Raw genomic sequence first — 13,788 nt, forward strand, 5'->3', positions numbered from 1 at the left:
TATACTTTCTGCGAGAAATTATGCATTTACCCTGCGTTTACAAATGACAGGACAGTTGAGTTCATGTATTGATTGTCAAAAACCCAAAACTTGCCTGTGTGACGTAGGCGTCCAGACAACTGCAAGCACAGTTGTAAAATTATTAATGAAAATCATCGATTCCTTTTCGTTTTTCGTTCACATATTTTGTTTTTGTACATATTCTTTTTTTCAGCACATTTGAATTATTATCTCACTTATTTTTACAAAAAATGTCAAAAATTAGTTAACCCGGCTGTCTGTGAAAAAATAATGGACAGCTGGGAGACAAACGACAAATGTATGTATGTGTTAGTAAATCAGAGTTGTATTTGAAGACAAACTGTCTGGTGTAAACGCCTAGTTAGTGGAATGATATGGAAATATTCAAATTGAAAATCGAACGAGTTTTCATTCATGTTTTCCAAAATATTCAATCAAATGTGAAAATATTTAAACAAAATGAAAAAAATAGTTTTTATATTTTATTATTTTTTCTTTACATTTATAATTGACACTAATGCCTGATTTAGACTATGCTGGATTTAGCAAATCCAGTGGATTTAAGTTGTCATTTTCATACAACATATGTCAAATAAAGCCAGATAATTGCTAAATCCAGCGTAGTATAAATGAACTTTAACGTTACAAACAAAAACAATTTCCTATGTTGTTGTTGTTTAGTTGTATTAGTTGTAAAGGGTGTTTTTTAAGCTAGATAGAACTTTAAATTGTAAAAAGTAACACAAAAAATTAAATTTTGATGAAACTTTTTTTTATTTGTTTCAGTATACTCTGACAAATCATCATGAATAGACTCACGCTTGAACAACGCTACGAAATTATCCAAATTTACTTTGAAAATCAGTCGTCGATTCGCGCAACTTATAGACGACTTCGTCATTTGTATGGCGTACATAATCGTCCATCTGAACAAGGCGCATTTTTGGCTTAACGGGTTTGTTAATAAGCAAATTTGCCGCATATGGAGTGAGACCAATCGACAAGAGACCCTAAAGACTCCATTACATCCAGAAAAATGCACCGTATGGTGTGGTTTTCACGCTGGTGGCATCATCGGACCTTATTTCTTCAAAAATGAGGCCGGAGCTCGCGTTACGGTCAATGGAGATCGTTACCGCACCATGATCAATGATTTTTTGTTTGAAAATATGGATGACATTGATCCGGAGGAGATGTGGTTTCAACAGGATGGCGCTAGGTGCCATACGGCGAACGCAACCATCGACTTATTGAAATCAAAATTTGGCGATAAGTTGATTTCGAGAAGTGGACCTGTCAATTGGCCTCCAAGGTCGTGCGATTTGACACCTCTCGATTATTTCCTGTGGGGCTACGTGAAGTCACTGGTTTATACTGATAAACCAGCAACAATTGATGCCTTGGAGGCCAGCATTGTTCGTGTTATTCCTGACATACGGCTAGCAGTGCTCGAAAAAGTGGCCGAAAATTTGACGTCCAGAATGCACTTCGTCAAGAACAGCCGCGGTGCCCATATGCCCGAAATCATTTTCAAATGTTAATGTCACGTATTGATCTTTCGAATAAAAAAAATTTTGATTACAATTTAATTTTTTGTGTTATTTTTTACAATTTCAAGTTCTATCGAGCTTAAAAAAACACCTTTTACTACTTACTTTATCTGGTTTGTTCTACCATGGATTAACAGTGAAAATTTATATTTCCGGGATAATAATTTACTCGACCCTATGCCATTGAACAAACTCAAGGCAAAATGAATCATTTTAAATATTTTTATTCTTCTAATATGCTGTTTATATTAGAGCGAGCTCTTTGCGGGGTTAATAGTACATAGTAGGCTCTTTATAATATAGCCATGGTTTAATAAGAAAGGCATGGTACAATAATACAGGTAGCATTATCATGCCAGCTGATGGTAACATAATGTGTCAAGTGCATTGAATTGATGTCAAATTTTGACACCTTATGTTACCAACAATTGCCGATGCGGCTACCTGTGTATTTGTACCATGAAGAAAGGTTAGCTAAAGCTTTCTGTCAATTTAAATTTTTTCTTTCGACTGTTCCTAAAACGTCAAAACAATATACACAATCTGTGTATGTGTGTGTGTGCTGTTTGAATAATATGCCAAACAATTTTAAAAACAATCGAATTCAATGATTTTTAAATTTGTTTTTAGAACATTTGTATGGAAGAAATTCGTCAGCTTTGCATTGAAACAAACATTTTATCATATCCACAGCTAGATTATGTAGTGAAACCTTGACACTTCATTCATTTTTCGCCTTTTTTATAAAATTCTCAGAAATGGTATTGTAAAAAAACCCACTTGTTGCTTTAGTGTTTACTAATTTTGACACTTTAGGAATTCAGGAAAAACAAGTGTTCTATAGATTATTTTCCTTTAAACCTACCTCTTTAAGGCCTACGTACATAAGCTGCCTCGCCTGGTTGCCTTGCTTGCTTCTAATAAAAGAATAAAAAAGAAGAAAAGAAAAGATAGAAAAGAAGTTCGAAATTTGCTCGGCCTCCTCTATTCTTTTATTTTTATTATGTCAAAAATGAAGCAAGACAAGGAAGCAGGGCAACGAGACTGCTTATGTACCCAGGGGCTCAATTCTTGTTCTATGAAATTTGGAAATTAAAAGTTTTGTAAAGAAAATAAATGTCAAATAAAAAAATTTAATAGTACGTTTATATATAACCGGACCTAACAAACCCACTGGGTTTCAAATGTCAATTCCTTTGCGTATACGTCAAATAAATCCTTATTAAGAAGGTTAACCCTGCAAAAGGCTATAATATAAACCATGGTAGAACAAACCAGGTAAAGTAAGAACTACAACAAATACAACTCAACAACAAACACAGGCATTTGTATTTGTTTGTAACGTTAGTGTCAAATATATATGTAAACAAAATAAGGAAATGTCTATAAATTATTGGAATTAAAAAATTAATATTTTTTTCACGCTTGATTGAATATTTTGGAAAACATGAATGAAAACTCGTTAGATTTTCAATTTGAATGTTTCCATATCATTCCACTAAATGCATTATTTTTCGCAGAAAGTATGATTCTTGCAAATATAGCTGTGTTCCTTTACTTACCTGACGTTACCATTTTTACCATTTGTTACCATTTTTAAGCGTTCCTTAACCCCAAAAAGTTGTAAAACTGGCAGCAATTTTTAAGAGAGTGAGAGAGGAGAGAGAGTACATATGCCTTTCTCTTCTACCACAGGCTACCAGACAAATTTCTGCAGGTAAAAAATTGCAGAATTGATTTTTCGACTTTTGTTTGACGATTATTTCACAATTAAGAAAAAAGTGGACGAAAAACAGAAGAAAAAGTCGAACGCTGACAAAACTAAATTAAAAACTGTGAAATAAAAGACGAAAATTGATTTTTATGTTTCTTTTTGACATTGCTGCCAGATCTACCATTTTCCGTTCCTTTACTTTTCTGGTAAAATGTTCATGAGAGAGCAATTTTCACACTCTTATGCTTGGTTTACATTACTAAATCCACTCGATTTCAACTGTCAATTCCTTTGCGTATACGTCAAATGAAAACTCGTCTGAAATCGACTGGATTTCATTTGATGTTTAAGCAAAGGAATTGACAGTTGAAATCGAGTGGATTTCGTAAATGTAAACTTACTATTACCATTAAAAAGTAAAGGAACAAAGCTTGTGTTTGAGGTCGCTGGAAATTCATTGAAAAAGGAGAAGCTGTTTCAATGTCTTGTTTTTGAAATCAAAAAACACATTTTTATTTGGGCTTTATTTTTTCAAACTTACCAAAATACCACACCATATTAACAAATGTTGTACCGTCTCTATAAGCGGTGTTTTAGTGTGCGGCACGTCGTTCGGACTTAGAGGAGGTTACATGTAATTTATATGAAGAAGTCGTTATGGGAAATAGTTTTTTTCTGATGAATATATTTTTTCTTCAAAAATACATATCCCTAATATACATCGAAAATTGAAATAAAAATATAAAATTTCGTATGGAATTTGACACTAGTATTACAGCCCAGTTCAGTCAGCTGGATATTGCTGTTACCTTTTCTTGTTCTACAATGAATATAAACATGGCCTTAAGCAAATCTTTTTCAGATCAGAACCAGAATCCAGCCCCAGGCCTTGAGTACTTTGGAGATAGGCGACCCCCGGCTCATTTAGCTCAGCATTATCATTCCATCAGTGCCCAACGCGTTGGATGATTTAGCGTTCCTGTTGACATGAGCAACACCGTCCATTGTAAATTGTGGAGGTTCCCCGTCTACAAGAAGATACCTAATGCGACGTAGTACCCTTCTTTTAGCCCTGTCACTCCAGGAGTGCTCGACAAACTGTTGATTAAAATAATCTGTACACCTCGTCGGATCAGTCAACGTAAGTAATGCTATGTTTACATTTACGAAATCCACTCGATTTCATCTGTCAAATCCATAGGTTAAACGTCAAATGAAATCCAATGGATTTCAGATGAGATTTCATTTGACGTTTGAGCTATGGAATTGACAGATGAAATCGAGTGGATTTCGTAAATGTAAACTTAGCATAATGCTGCCAAACGTGACTGAGATCTTGTAGCTGTGATGTCCCCACAAACAATATTTATTTCTTTTGTGATTAGTTCGAAAATACCCAGCTAACATTTTTTTCCGAATTCGTATCGAATTCGGACAGAATTTCTGAAAAAATATCCGATTCTGATGCCGAATTCGTACCGAATTCGGTACGAAAGTTGTATGGACGTGGTCACTGAATTCGGAAAGAATTTTCGAAGGAAATTCTTAAAAAATTTTAGAGTTTCGCGACGAATTCGGTCCGTATTCGGAAGTAAATTCGGAGAAAAATTTAGATTTTCTGACAGAATTCGGTCCGAATTCGGAAGAAAATTCTGGAAAATTCGATGAAAAATTTAGATTTTCTTAAGAAAATCCGTCCGAATTCGGAAGGAAATTCTGGAAAAATTCGGAAAAAAGTTCAGATTTTCTGAAAAAATTCTGAAACAATTCTGACGCTGACGCCTTTGATATTGACACAACACGTGTCGGTACTGTACTGAACAAACCCCACTCAGAGACAATTTTCTTTTAATGTACTATTTATGGAAGATTATAATTTCAAACTTTCTAATGATTTTGCCTGTTGTTATGATTTTATGATTAACAGTAGAACAATGTGCAGAAGTATGTTGAAGCTATCAACACTAGCTTGAATTATTATATGTTGCATTTATATTAAAAAAATTGTAAAACTGTATATGCGAATTTTATGACCAGTCATTTTGTTCTTCGACATCAACCGAAAAAAAATTCCCTTAGAAAATCCATTAGAAATCGGAACGAATTCGGAATAACGATTCTTAAGATTCTTTAGAAAATGTGCAGAGATTCTTAAAATAAACTTATAGAAAATCGGTCCAATTTCTAGGAAAATATTAGAGAAATCGGCCAAATTTCTAAAAAAAATTCAGAAAATCTCAGAAAAAATCTGATATCAGAGACCTCGGAAAAAATTGTTAGCTGGGTAAACAAAATTTATCGGATTCATGGTACAATAAGGAAGGTAGAACAGGTTCGAAAAACCGATAGAAATTCAACCCTACACGTATGCCCGCTTCCTGTCAGAATTGTTATACTGGCATATGCAACAAGTTGCCTTTGTTTGTTTGATATTTTTTGACATTCTATCCAATTCGTTAAAACAGCGCGAACATGAATGAAACATAAATATTTGTTTTCACATATACATCGAAACACGGTCAAAAAATTATTTTCAACTTAAGTTTGATAAATATATTCTACAACGGCTCTGTAATAAACGTTTTCATTGCAATTAATTTTGAATCTATTTTGAAAACAATTATAATATTTTTCAAAACAAACAAATACACACACAAATATAAACTTCACATTGACAAAAGTCGGTCACACTCAGAAAAAAATTGAAATCAGATGTGAGCTCTGTTATACCTTTCTATTTATACCATGATCGGATTGAAAGGGTTCCATTTCCATTTGATTTCTATCCTGCAAAAATTTTTTACATATACATTGACATATGCTTCAAAATTTACTAATACTACTAGCAGACCCCGGTCAGCGTTGCTGGCCCGTCGTAATGAGTTTTAATTACAACTTTTTATCGACTTTTTGCGTGACAATTCAAAAGTAGGTATTTTCTACCTCACTTCTTCGGTCCATTGTCAAACCGAGAAGGATTTTAAATTTATCAACAGATTTTGTTTGTAACCTTTCTTTTCTCTTACGGACTTTGTCGGATTTTTTCGCCAATTTGTGCCTTTTAGGATTTATTATCATCCATGTCCCTGTCGTTATCCTAAAGCGATCTAATTACAAAAGTTAAAATAATAAAACAACAACAATGGGATAAAGCCAGACTATTTTGAAAAAACAAAATTGTATTAGCTATCCCAATAAAAACGACGCCACCAATGTTCGTTAAAAATGGTTAAATCGAATTCTCCCGCTTATTGAGACTTATATGTTTTAGCTTTTCAGGGCTGATGGACCGTTGAACCTCACCATTTAAGTACATTTGTAAATATATATATATATTTTTCTTGACCGGGGGCGCAACCACCGGTGTCTCGAAAAATAATTTGCAACCTGATGCACTAATAAATTTTGCAAATATAGCGATTATAAAATAATAGGCCCCGAAATTCGTCTACAAATATATAGCATTTTGGACCACGGGACGTTCCTGAACATTTTCTGAAAATTAGGTTCAGTAGTTTTGGAAAAATAATGTTTTGAAAAGATTGGGCGTGGTCATCAGTTTTCAAGATATAACATATTGAAAAAGGGCCTGGTCCGGTATTTTGGCTCCAAATATGTACCTAGGGTGCACACAACTTCACTGTCTACCAAAATATATGCTGAAACCGATATAACCATAAGTTTGGGTTATACATACAGCGTTTAACAGAAAGGCATGGGGAAGGTACCCCACCTCTTCCGAAATTCATAAGATATACATAACCACGGCAAACATTGAGGTTCTGCTGCAAATTTTATGGAAATTTCTTCAGTAGTATTGGAGTTATGACATTTAAAAAAAAACAGGCGTGGTCGGGCCTATAGGCCCCAAAGAAGTACCTAGATTGTAGATTAATCCGTAATTTTTTAATCCGATACATATATAATTTTTGCAAATATAACGTTTTGGGAGGTACCCACCCCCTCTGGAATTCAATAAAATATGTAACCTGTTTTCGGGGGCGTGGTAAACGTTTCTTTCCAAAAACCCTAAGTTGGGTTATGACAGCATTTGATTTTTATTCATAAAGGTAAGGAGTTTTTTCAATATGCCCCCTTAAAAATTCAAGAAAATATGATCGTACATTCCCTGGCATTTTCAGGAAAATTGGTTCAGTAGTTTTGTAGATGTAACATATTTTAAAAAGTGGGTGTGGTCAAGTCTTTGATTCCTAAAAAGTAGGTAAGGTCGGAGACACAACCACAATTGTCTCGCAAATTAACTTCCAAATAGATACATTCGTAAGTATTGTAAATATAACATTTTAAAAAAGTAGGGTATAAGGGAAGTACCCCGCCTTTTCCGAAATTAAACCGAATTTGTAGTCTATTTTAAGCGGTGGCCATCCCTGTACATTCCCTGGCAATTTCAGGAATATCGGTTCAGTAGTTTTTGTAGAAATGATAAAAATTTAAAATTGAAAAAAGTGGGCGTAAAAGTGGGCATGGTAAAATTTTCTTTGCATAAAAACCCATGTCGGGTATGGCGCATATTTTACAGAAAAAAAATTATCGAAATCGGTCCAGCCGTTCTTAACTGATGCAATACCAATGAACGATATTTGACTTTTATTTATAAAGATTTAAAAGTTTAGACAAATCGCGATTTTCTTGAAAATCCCTTTAGTGGTTTTGTAGATATAACCTAATTATAAAGTGAGCGTGATCGGTTCTTAAGTCATAAAATGAGTACGTAAGGTTGGAGACACAATCGCCATTGACTCGCAAATAAATTACAAAAATAGGGCACATATGAGGTACCCGCCCGATCCGAAAGTCAAAAAATATGTAGCCGATTTTTATCGGGGACCAACCCTGTACATTCGCTGAAAGTTTCAGGAAAATCGATTCAGTAGTTTCGTAGATATAACATATTTAAAAAAGTGGGCGTTGTCCAGTCTTAATGCCCCAAATAAGCACGTAAGGTCGCAGACACAATTGCCATTTACTCGGAAATTAATTTTCAAAGCGATACATTTGTAATTGATGCAAATATTGCACTTTTACAAAAATAGGGCATAGGGGAGGTACCCCGCCCGATCCGAAATTCAACCAAACATGTAGCCTATTTCAACCGGGGGCCACCACTCTACGTTCCGTGAAAATTTCAGGAAGATCTGTTGAGTAGTTTCGTAGATATAACATATTTATAAAAGTGGGCGGAAAAGTGGGCGTGGCCAATTTATCTTTGCATAAAAACCTAAACTGGACTATGACTAAGATTTCCACAAAAAATTATCCACATCGCTCCAGCCGTTTTCAACTGATTCAATTACCAACAAACGACAATTGAGTTTTATATATAAAGATTATAAATGCTGTCCTGCATGCCCACAGTGTATCGGCCGCATAGCTTCATGTACACATGTCATGTACATTTTAATTCATAGTTTGTTGCGTTGCCGACCCACTTCATTAGAAATACCAATCCCAAGGCTATGAATATGGCAACGCTCTTCTTTTTTTAATATGACATATTTTCTGTCAAGAGCGGCTATGTTTTGACACCATTCATTAGGAGAGAGTCAATCACAAAATTATATTTATTTTCTTTCTTTGTAATTAAAAAACACAAATATTAATAAAAATATTGCATTTTTTAACAAATAACAGAGTCAACAAAATGCCGGTAAGTTAAGGGAACATTACATGACATCCATGTCCCCTTTTGGAAGTGATAATAAATCCATAAGCTCCGAAGAAGGGGTGGGGTTAAAAGCAGGAAAAGTTAATCTATTTTCATTCCCTGCTAATATTTTTCCATTTTCACTTAGGCATATCATTCCACAATTAAGGAGTTTCCCACAACCGCTGGTAACATGGCTATATTGCCGCTGAGGACTCAATTTAGAGGACCAGCTCCACAACAAATGAACAATGATAACGATATCATTGATGAGTCACTTTACTATTTCAAAGCCAATGTATTCTTTAGAACATATGAAATAAAGGTAAGAGTTATTGGTTTACATTTGGGAATAATTTGTTATTGATTTCTGTCATTCATTGCAGTCTGAGGTGGATCGTACTTTGATCTATATTACCCTTTATATTACGGAATGTTTGAAAAAGTTGCAACGCTGTGCCAACAAAAATCAAGGTCAACAGGAAATGTATAGTCTGGCTATATCCAAATTTGATATTCCCGGCGAGGCAGGATTCCCTCTAAATGCTGTCTATGCAAAGCCCCAAAGTGCTCAGGAAGCTGGTGAGTATTTTCCAAAGAAATATTTGATGACCCTTTGAAATTAAATGTCCTTTTTGTTGTAGATCTAATGCGCCAATATTTCCTACAATTAAGACATGAAACCGGCAATCGGGTATTGGAGAAAGTTTTCGGCGAAGATGGTAAACCCAACAAATGGTGGATCTGCTTTGCCAAAAAGAAGTTCATGGAGAAATCGTTGTCTGGCCCTGGACAATAAACAGCAACCAAAAAAGTATTTTCTTAGTTCTACAAAACTTGACAGACTTCCATTTAGAAAAAAGAACGTGTAAAAGAGGGCATTACCTGTATTAAACTAAGCTTTTTTGTATTAATTTTCAATGTTTTCTAAAGTGTTATTAAAAAATATCCCCCAGAAACCTTTTTAATGTTGACTTAAGTTAAACACTATTTTCATCTTGTTTTTAAACTAAATATTAAACTTTAATTCATTTAACACAACATTTATACAGGGAAAGTTTATTTTTTGCTAAATCCTTAGAGGAATTACATAGTTTATTTGGTTGTCTCGTACTTCTGTGTTTTAACGATACAAATGATCGGCCTGTAAGTTTGAGGCAATCTCTGATTCCCATTTATCACCATTGCTTAGCAATTTTTCCTTATTGTAGAGTAATTCTTCATGGGTTTCAGTGGAGAATTCGAAATTGGGTCCCTCAACAATGGCATCAACGGGACAGGCCTCCTGTAAATTAGAAGAAAGGGAAGTTATTGATAATAATCTTCCAAAAAGGGGAAGTACTGCAGCGTAATACAAACCTGACAGAAACCACAGTAGATACACTTGGTCATGTCAATATCATAACGTGTTGTTCTCCTGCTGCCATCGGCACGCTCCTCAGCCTCAATGGTAATGGCCTGAGCTGGGCAAATAGCTTCACACAACTTACAGGCAATACAACGTTCCTCACCACTGGGATAACGGCGTAGGGCATGTTCACCACGGAAACGTGGACTCAATGGTCCCTTTTCGAATGGATAATTAATGGTGGCCGGTTCCTTGAAGATGTGGGCCAATGTAACACCAAAACCACGCATCAATTCGCTCAAGAAAATGGTGCTGGCGGCTCTGTCTGTAACATCGTTCAAATCCATGCTTTCTTCTTTGTTGTTGACATATTTGTAACCCTTGGGAACATCAACGATATCTTTGGCTTCCTTGGTGCTCATGAAACGGGAGGTAACACCAAGCATGCGTTGGCCTAGTGAAAAAATAAGAAAAATACTAATTGAAAATCTCTCTTAATGTAATAAGCGCAGCTGATGTATGGTCAACATTCTTTCACAAACACTGTCGTGGAATACAAATACATTGTAAACAATGTCATCTATGATCATTGATTATGTTTTAACACTTTTTATACACTCCCACTAGACTTAATTTATACATGGAGTATATTCACATGGCATTTTTTCCAAAATATCCTTCCAATTAGCACTGGATATGTTTTGTTTTCATTTTGATGACATAAGTGGCCCTAACCTCAAATTTTTGCCAGGCCAAAACAAATCAATATCCAGTTCCACAGTTTGTTATAATTCAATTTTATTTATTAAAATTTCTTATATTTTTTCATTACCATTTCTTGAAATGGAAAACAATTTCATCATCGTCAAAGACATGGTTCCCCGGTTTCTATTGGAACAACGAACACCGAACGAAAATGTACTCCTAATTTACTAACAAATAACTTTGAGAAAAATTAAACGTCAAATGGCTGAGTAATGAGGAAATATGGCAATACCAACAATGTTTATTGATTTTTTGTTTTGCTATGCAAATTCGTAAAAACTGTAATAGAATAAAGGAAAAGAATACGTTAGAAATACATTTCTTTTATATGGTCGATGGTCAGACTAGCACGATTTCAACATGGCGACGTCAAGTTTATAGGCGAGGGGTATGAAGTAGTGAAACCCATGTACATGGTTTTCTGTGTTTGTTGTGTTGCCTCTTCTTATTATTCGTTGGAAGTTTTTTCTTCCATTTTCTTTCGTTTTTATTTTCTCAAGCAAACGTTAACAATAAAACAAGCATAAAAAGATTTAATAAAAACATTTATTTAATGAAATAGTGAACATTTAACTATTAATATTAATTTAATTATTAATGTTATTTATTTTGTGTTGTTTTTAGTTTATTTATGTTTTTTTTTTTTTTTTTTTGTTTTTATTGGTATGAGAAACACAACAAACGCGAATGGTAAAATAAAGAGGACACGCAAAAATCTTAAATTTCACGTTAACGTGTGTGGACACTAACGAAACTTGAAAAGAAACTTTAACGAAATTGGTTTCAAGAAACCTTGCTAGTCTGACCATCGACATGGCAATACATTTATTTAGTCTTATGCCAGACTATGAACATTTTCATTGTAAAATTCTTTGTTATAAGGCCTGTTCGTCGATGGTCAGACTAGCAAGGTACAGTTGAACCTCGATTATCCGTTAATCGATTATCCGGGAACCTCCATTATAGCTGGGTAGACATTATGTGTGTTTGTTTACTCAAAATTTGTACGAATTGTTACTGGATGTTGTTCGTTTACTCTACAGTACAATGCAAAAGACCTTAGTCGATTACAAGAAGTTACTGGATTTGTACAAATTGTTGAGTAAACGAACACACCTATTGTCAGTTTTGAATGACAGCTTTGTTGGTGCTTGCTAGTGTGGCCGTTCATTTTTGTCATTCGTCATGCAACCAGAAAATATTTTGTGGTTGCTAGACGGTTGGACAGTTATCGATAATTGCAAAAAATCGTCATTCAAAACTGACAATGTGTACTGTACTTATCCGTGATAGAAAAGAAATGTTGGACGTTTTTTCCCATTTTTTAAATTTTTCGTTATAAACTTCATTACCCGGGAGTAAAAACACACTTTCCAATTAATCTGATTAAGCGAACAAAAGGTAAACAAACGAAAACAGGAAATTCTCCCGTATTACACAATTTGTGTATTTATGATATCACAAAAACCATGGGACAAAGTCAATTCAGATGAATATGATTATGATATTTTTTTTATCCTTCTAAAATTTGGTGGATTACCGTAACAAATTTAATAAAAATTGCAGATTTTCATATTGTTGTACAATATTATGTCATTTTTAATTAAAAATATGTTCAAAAACTTCATAAAAGCATTGCCTCCATTATCCGGGAAAATCGATTATCCGTAATGCCTCCGGTCCTGACCATGACGGATAATCGAGGTCCGACTGTATCTTGAAATTTTCACTATTTCATTAATTAAATGCTTTTATGCTTGTTTTGTTTTTATTAACGTTTGGTTGAGAAAATAAAAATGAAAGAAAATGGAAGAACAATTCTTGCAACGAATAACAAGAAGAGGCAACACAGCAAACACCGAAAACCATGTACATGGGTTTTACTACTTCACAACCCCTCGTCTATAAACTTGACGTCGCCATGTTGAAATCGTGATAGTCTGACCATCGACGATTAAGGTAGAAACACAATGACTTTTGTTGCTAGCTTCACGCTCAATTTCATGTAAATGAACAAAGGCCAAGTACTACCTAATACAGATGCGATCCTGGATTTCTTTATTCCTTTACACAAATTCGGTCTTGGATATGCGTGAATTTCTCATTGTGTTCTCACCTTTAGAGAATCCCACTACTGTAGTGGAATTCTGTAACACATTTTTTGAGTTACCGACAAATGTCGGTAAAATTAAAACGCAAAATTATGATCGAAAAGTATCAATAAAAGTTGATACTATCGGTAGGACTAATGTTTGGTTTACATTCGGCGTCTTTTCGTGATTTCGAAGGCGTTTCGTGATTTCGCGCGGAATCATGCAAAATTTATCATGATTTCGCATACAAAAATGAAATCATCTTATTTCGTGATTTCAGCGAAATCACCGTCGAAATCGCAGTACACATGATATACAACCTTGCTTTTGCCTAAAAAAGTACCAAAAGTTGCAACACTTTTCACGTATCACAATAAACAAGGTAGATGTGCGAATTGCTGAAACAACAAATTTTTGTATCAAAATTTGTAAACAACGTGAAAAAATATTAAATAACTTTGTTACAATGCAATTTTTCATTGTGTTCCCGTACTTTTTTAATGGTAATTTTAGAAAATAGATCTAATTGTAAAAAATTTCTCCCCCATACAAATTTCCTAAAAAATACGGAAACGGAAAAATTACGGAAATTGCAAAAACTCCAGCAGAAATGTCAAAATCAACGTATCAGA

General features: G+C 34.4%; 3 protein-coding genes across 3 annotated transcripts in view; 2 read left to right on the forward strand and 1 right to left on the reverse strand.

The window, feature by feature from the left end:
- LOC141400236 (WD repeat-containing protein 3) overlaps positions 1-13,788 on the forward strand; it is a 143,248-nt gene that overhangs the window by 28,460 nt on the left and 101,000 nt on the right. The gene's annotated exons all lie outside the window — the stretch shown is intronic.
- On the forward strand, positions 8,794-9,993 carry Arpc3A (Actin-related protein 2/3 complex, subunit 3A). The gene is made up of 4 exons (XM_073979491.1): positions 8,794-8,953; positions 9,099-9,275; positions 9,337-9,532; positions 9,595-9,993. Exons 1-4 carry the CDS (start codon positions 8,948-8,950, stop codon positions 9,747-9,749), a joined length of 534 nt encoding a protein of 177 aa, XP_073835592.1. The 5' UTR covers positions 8,794-8,947; the 3' UTR covers positions 9,750-9,993.
- Positions 9,949-11,289, reverse strand: ND-23 (NADH dehydrogenase (ubiquinone) 23 kDa subunit). The gene is made up of 3 exons (XM_073979481.1): positions 11,131-11,289; positions 10,310-10,752; positions 9,949-10,235 (listed from the first exon to the last, which is right to left on the reverse strand). The coding sequence occupies exons 1-3, from the start codon at positions 11,171-11,173 to the stop codon at positions 10,074-10,076; spliced, it is 648 nt and encodes a 215-aa protein (XP_073835582.1). The 5' UTR covers positions 11,174-11,289; the 3' UTR covers positions 9,949-10,073.

Source organism: Musca autumnalis, unplaced genomic scaffold, assembly GCF_047663935.1.
Source record: "Musca autumnalis isolate F117 unplaced genomic scaffold, ASM4766393v1 scaffold_1, whole genome shotgun sequence".
NCBI lineage: Eukaryota > Metazoa > Arthropoda > Insecta > Diptera > Muscidae > Musca > Musca autumnalis.

Coding starts and splice junctions, on each gene's coding strand:
- ND-23 (XM_073979481.1), bottom strand. CDS start 11,173: ATGTCTTTGACGATGATGAAATTGTTTTCCATTTCAAGAAATG. Junction 10,753..11,130: donor GTTTTCCATTTCAAGAAATG/GTAATGAAAAAA, acceptor TTTTTTCACTAG/GCCAACGCATGCTTGGTGTT. Junction 10,236..10,309: donor TCTACTGTGGTTTCTGTCAG/GTTTGTATTACG, acceptor TCTAATTTACAG/GAGGCCTGTCCCGTTGATGC.
- Arpc3A (XM_073979491.1), top strand. Junction 9,276..9,336: donor TTAGAACATATGAAATAAAG/GTAAGAGTTATT, acceptor CATTCATTGCAG/TCTGAGGTGGATCGTACTTT. Junction 9,533..9,594: donor CCAAAGTGCTCAGGAAGCTG/GTGAGTATTTTC, acceptor TTTTTGTTGTAG/ATCTAATGCGCCAATATTTC.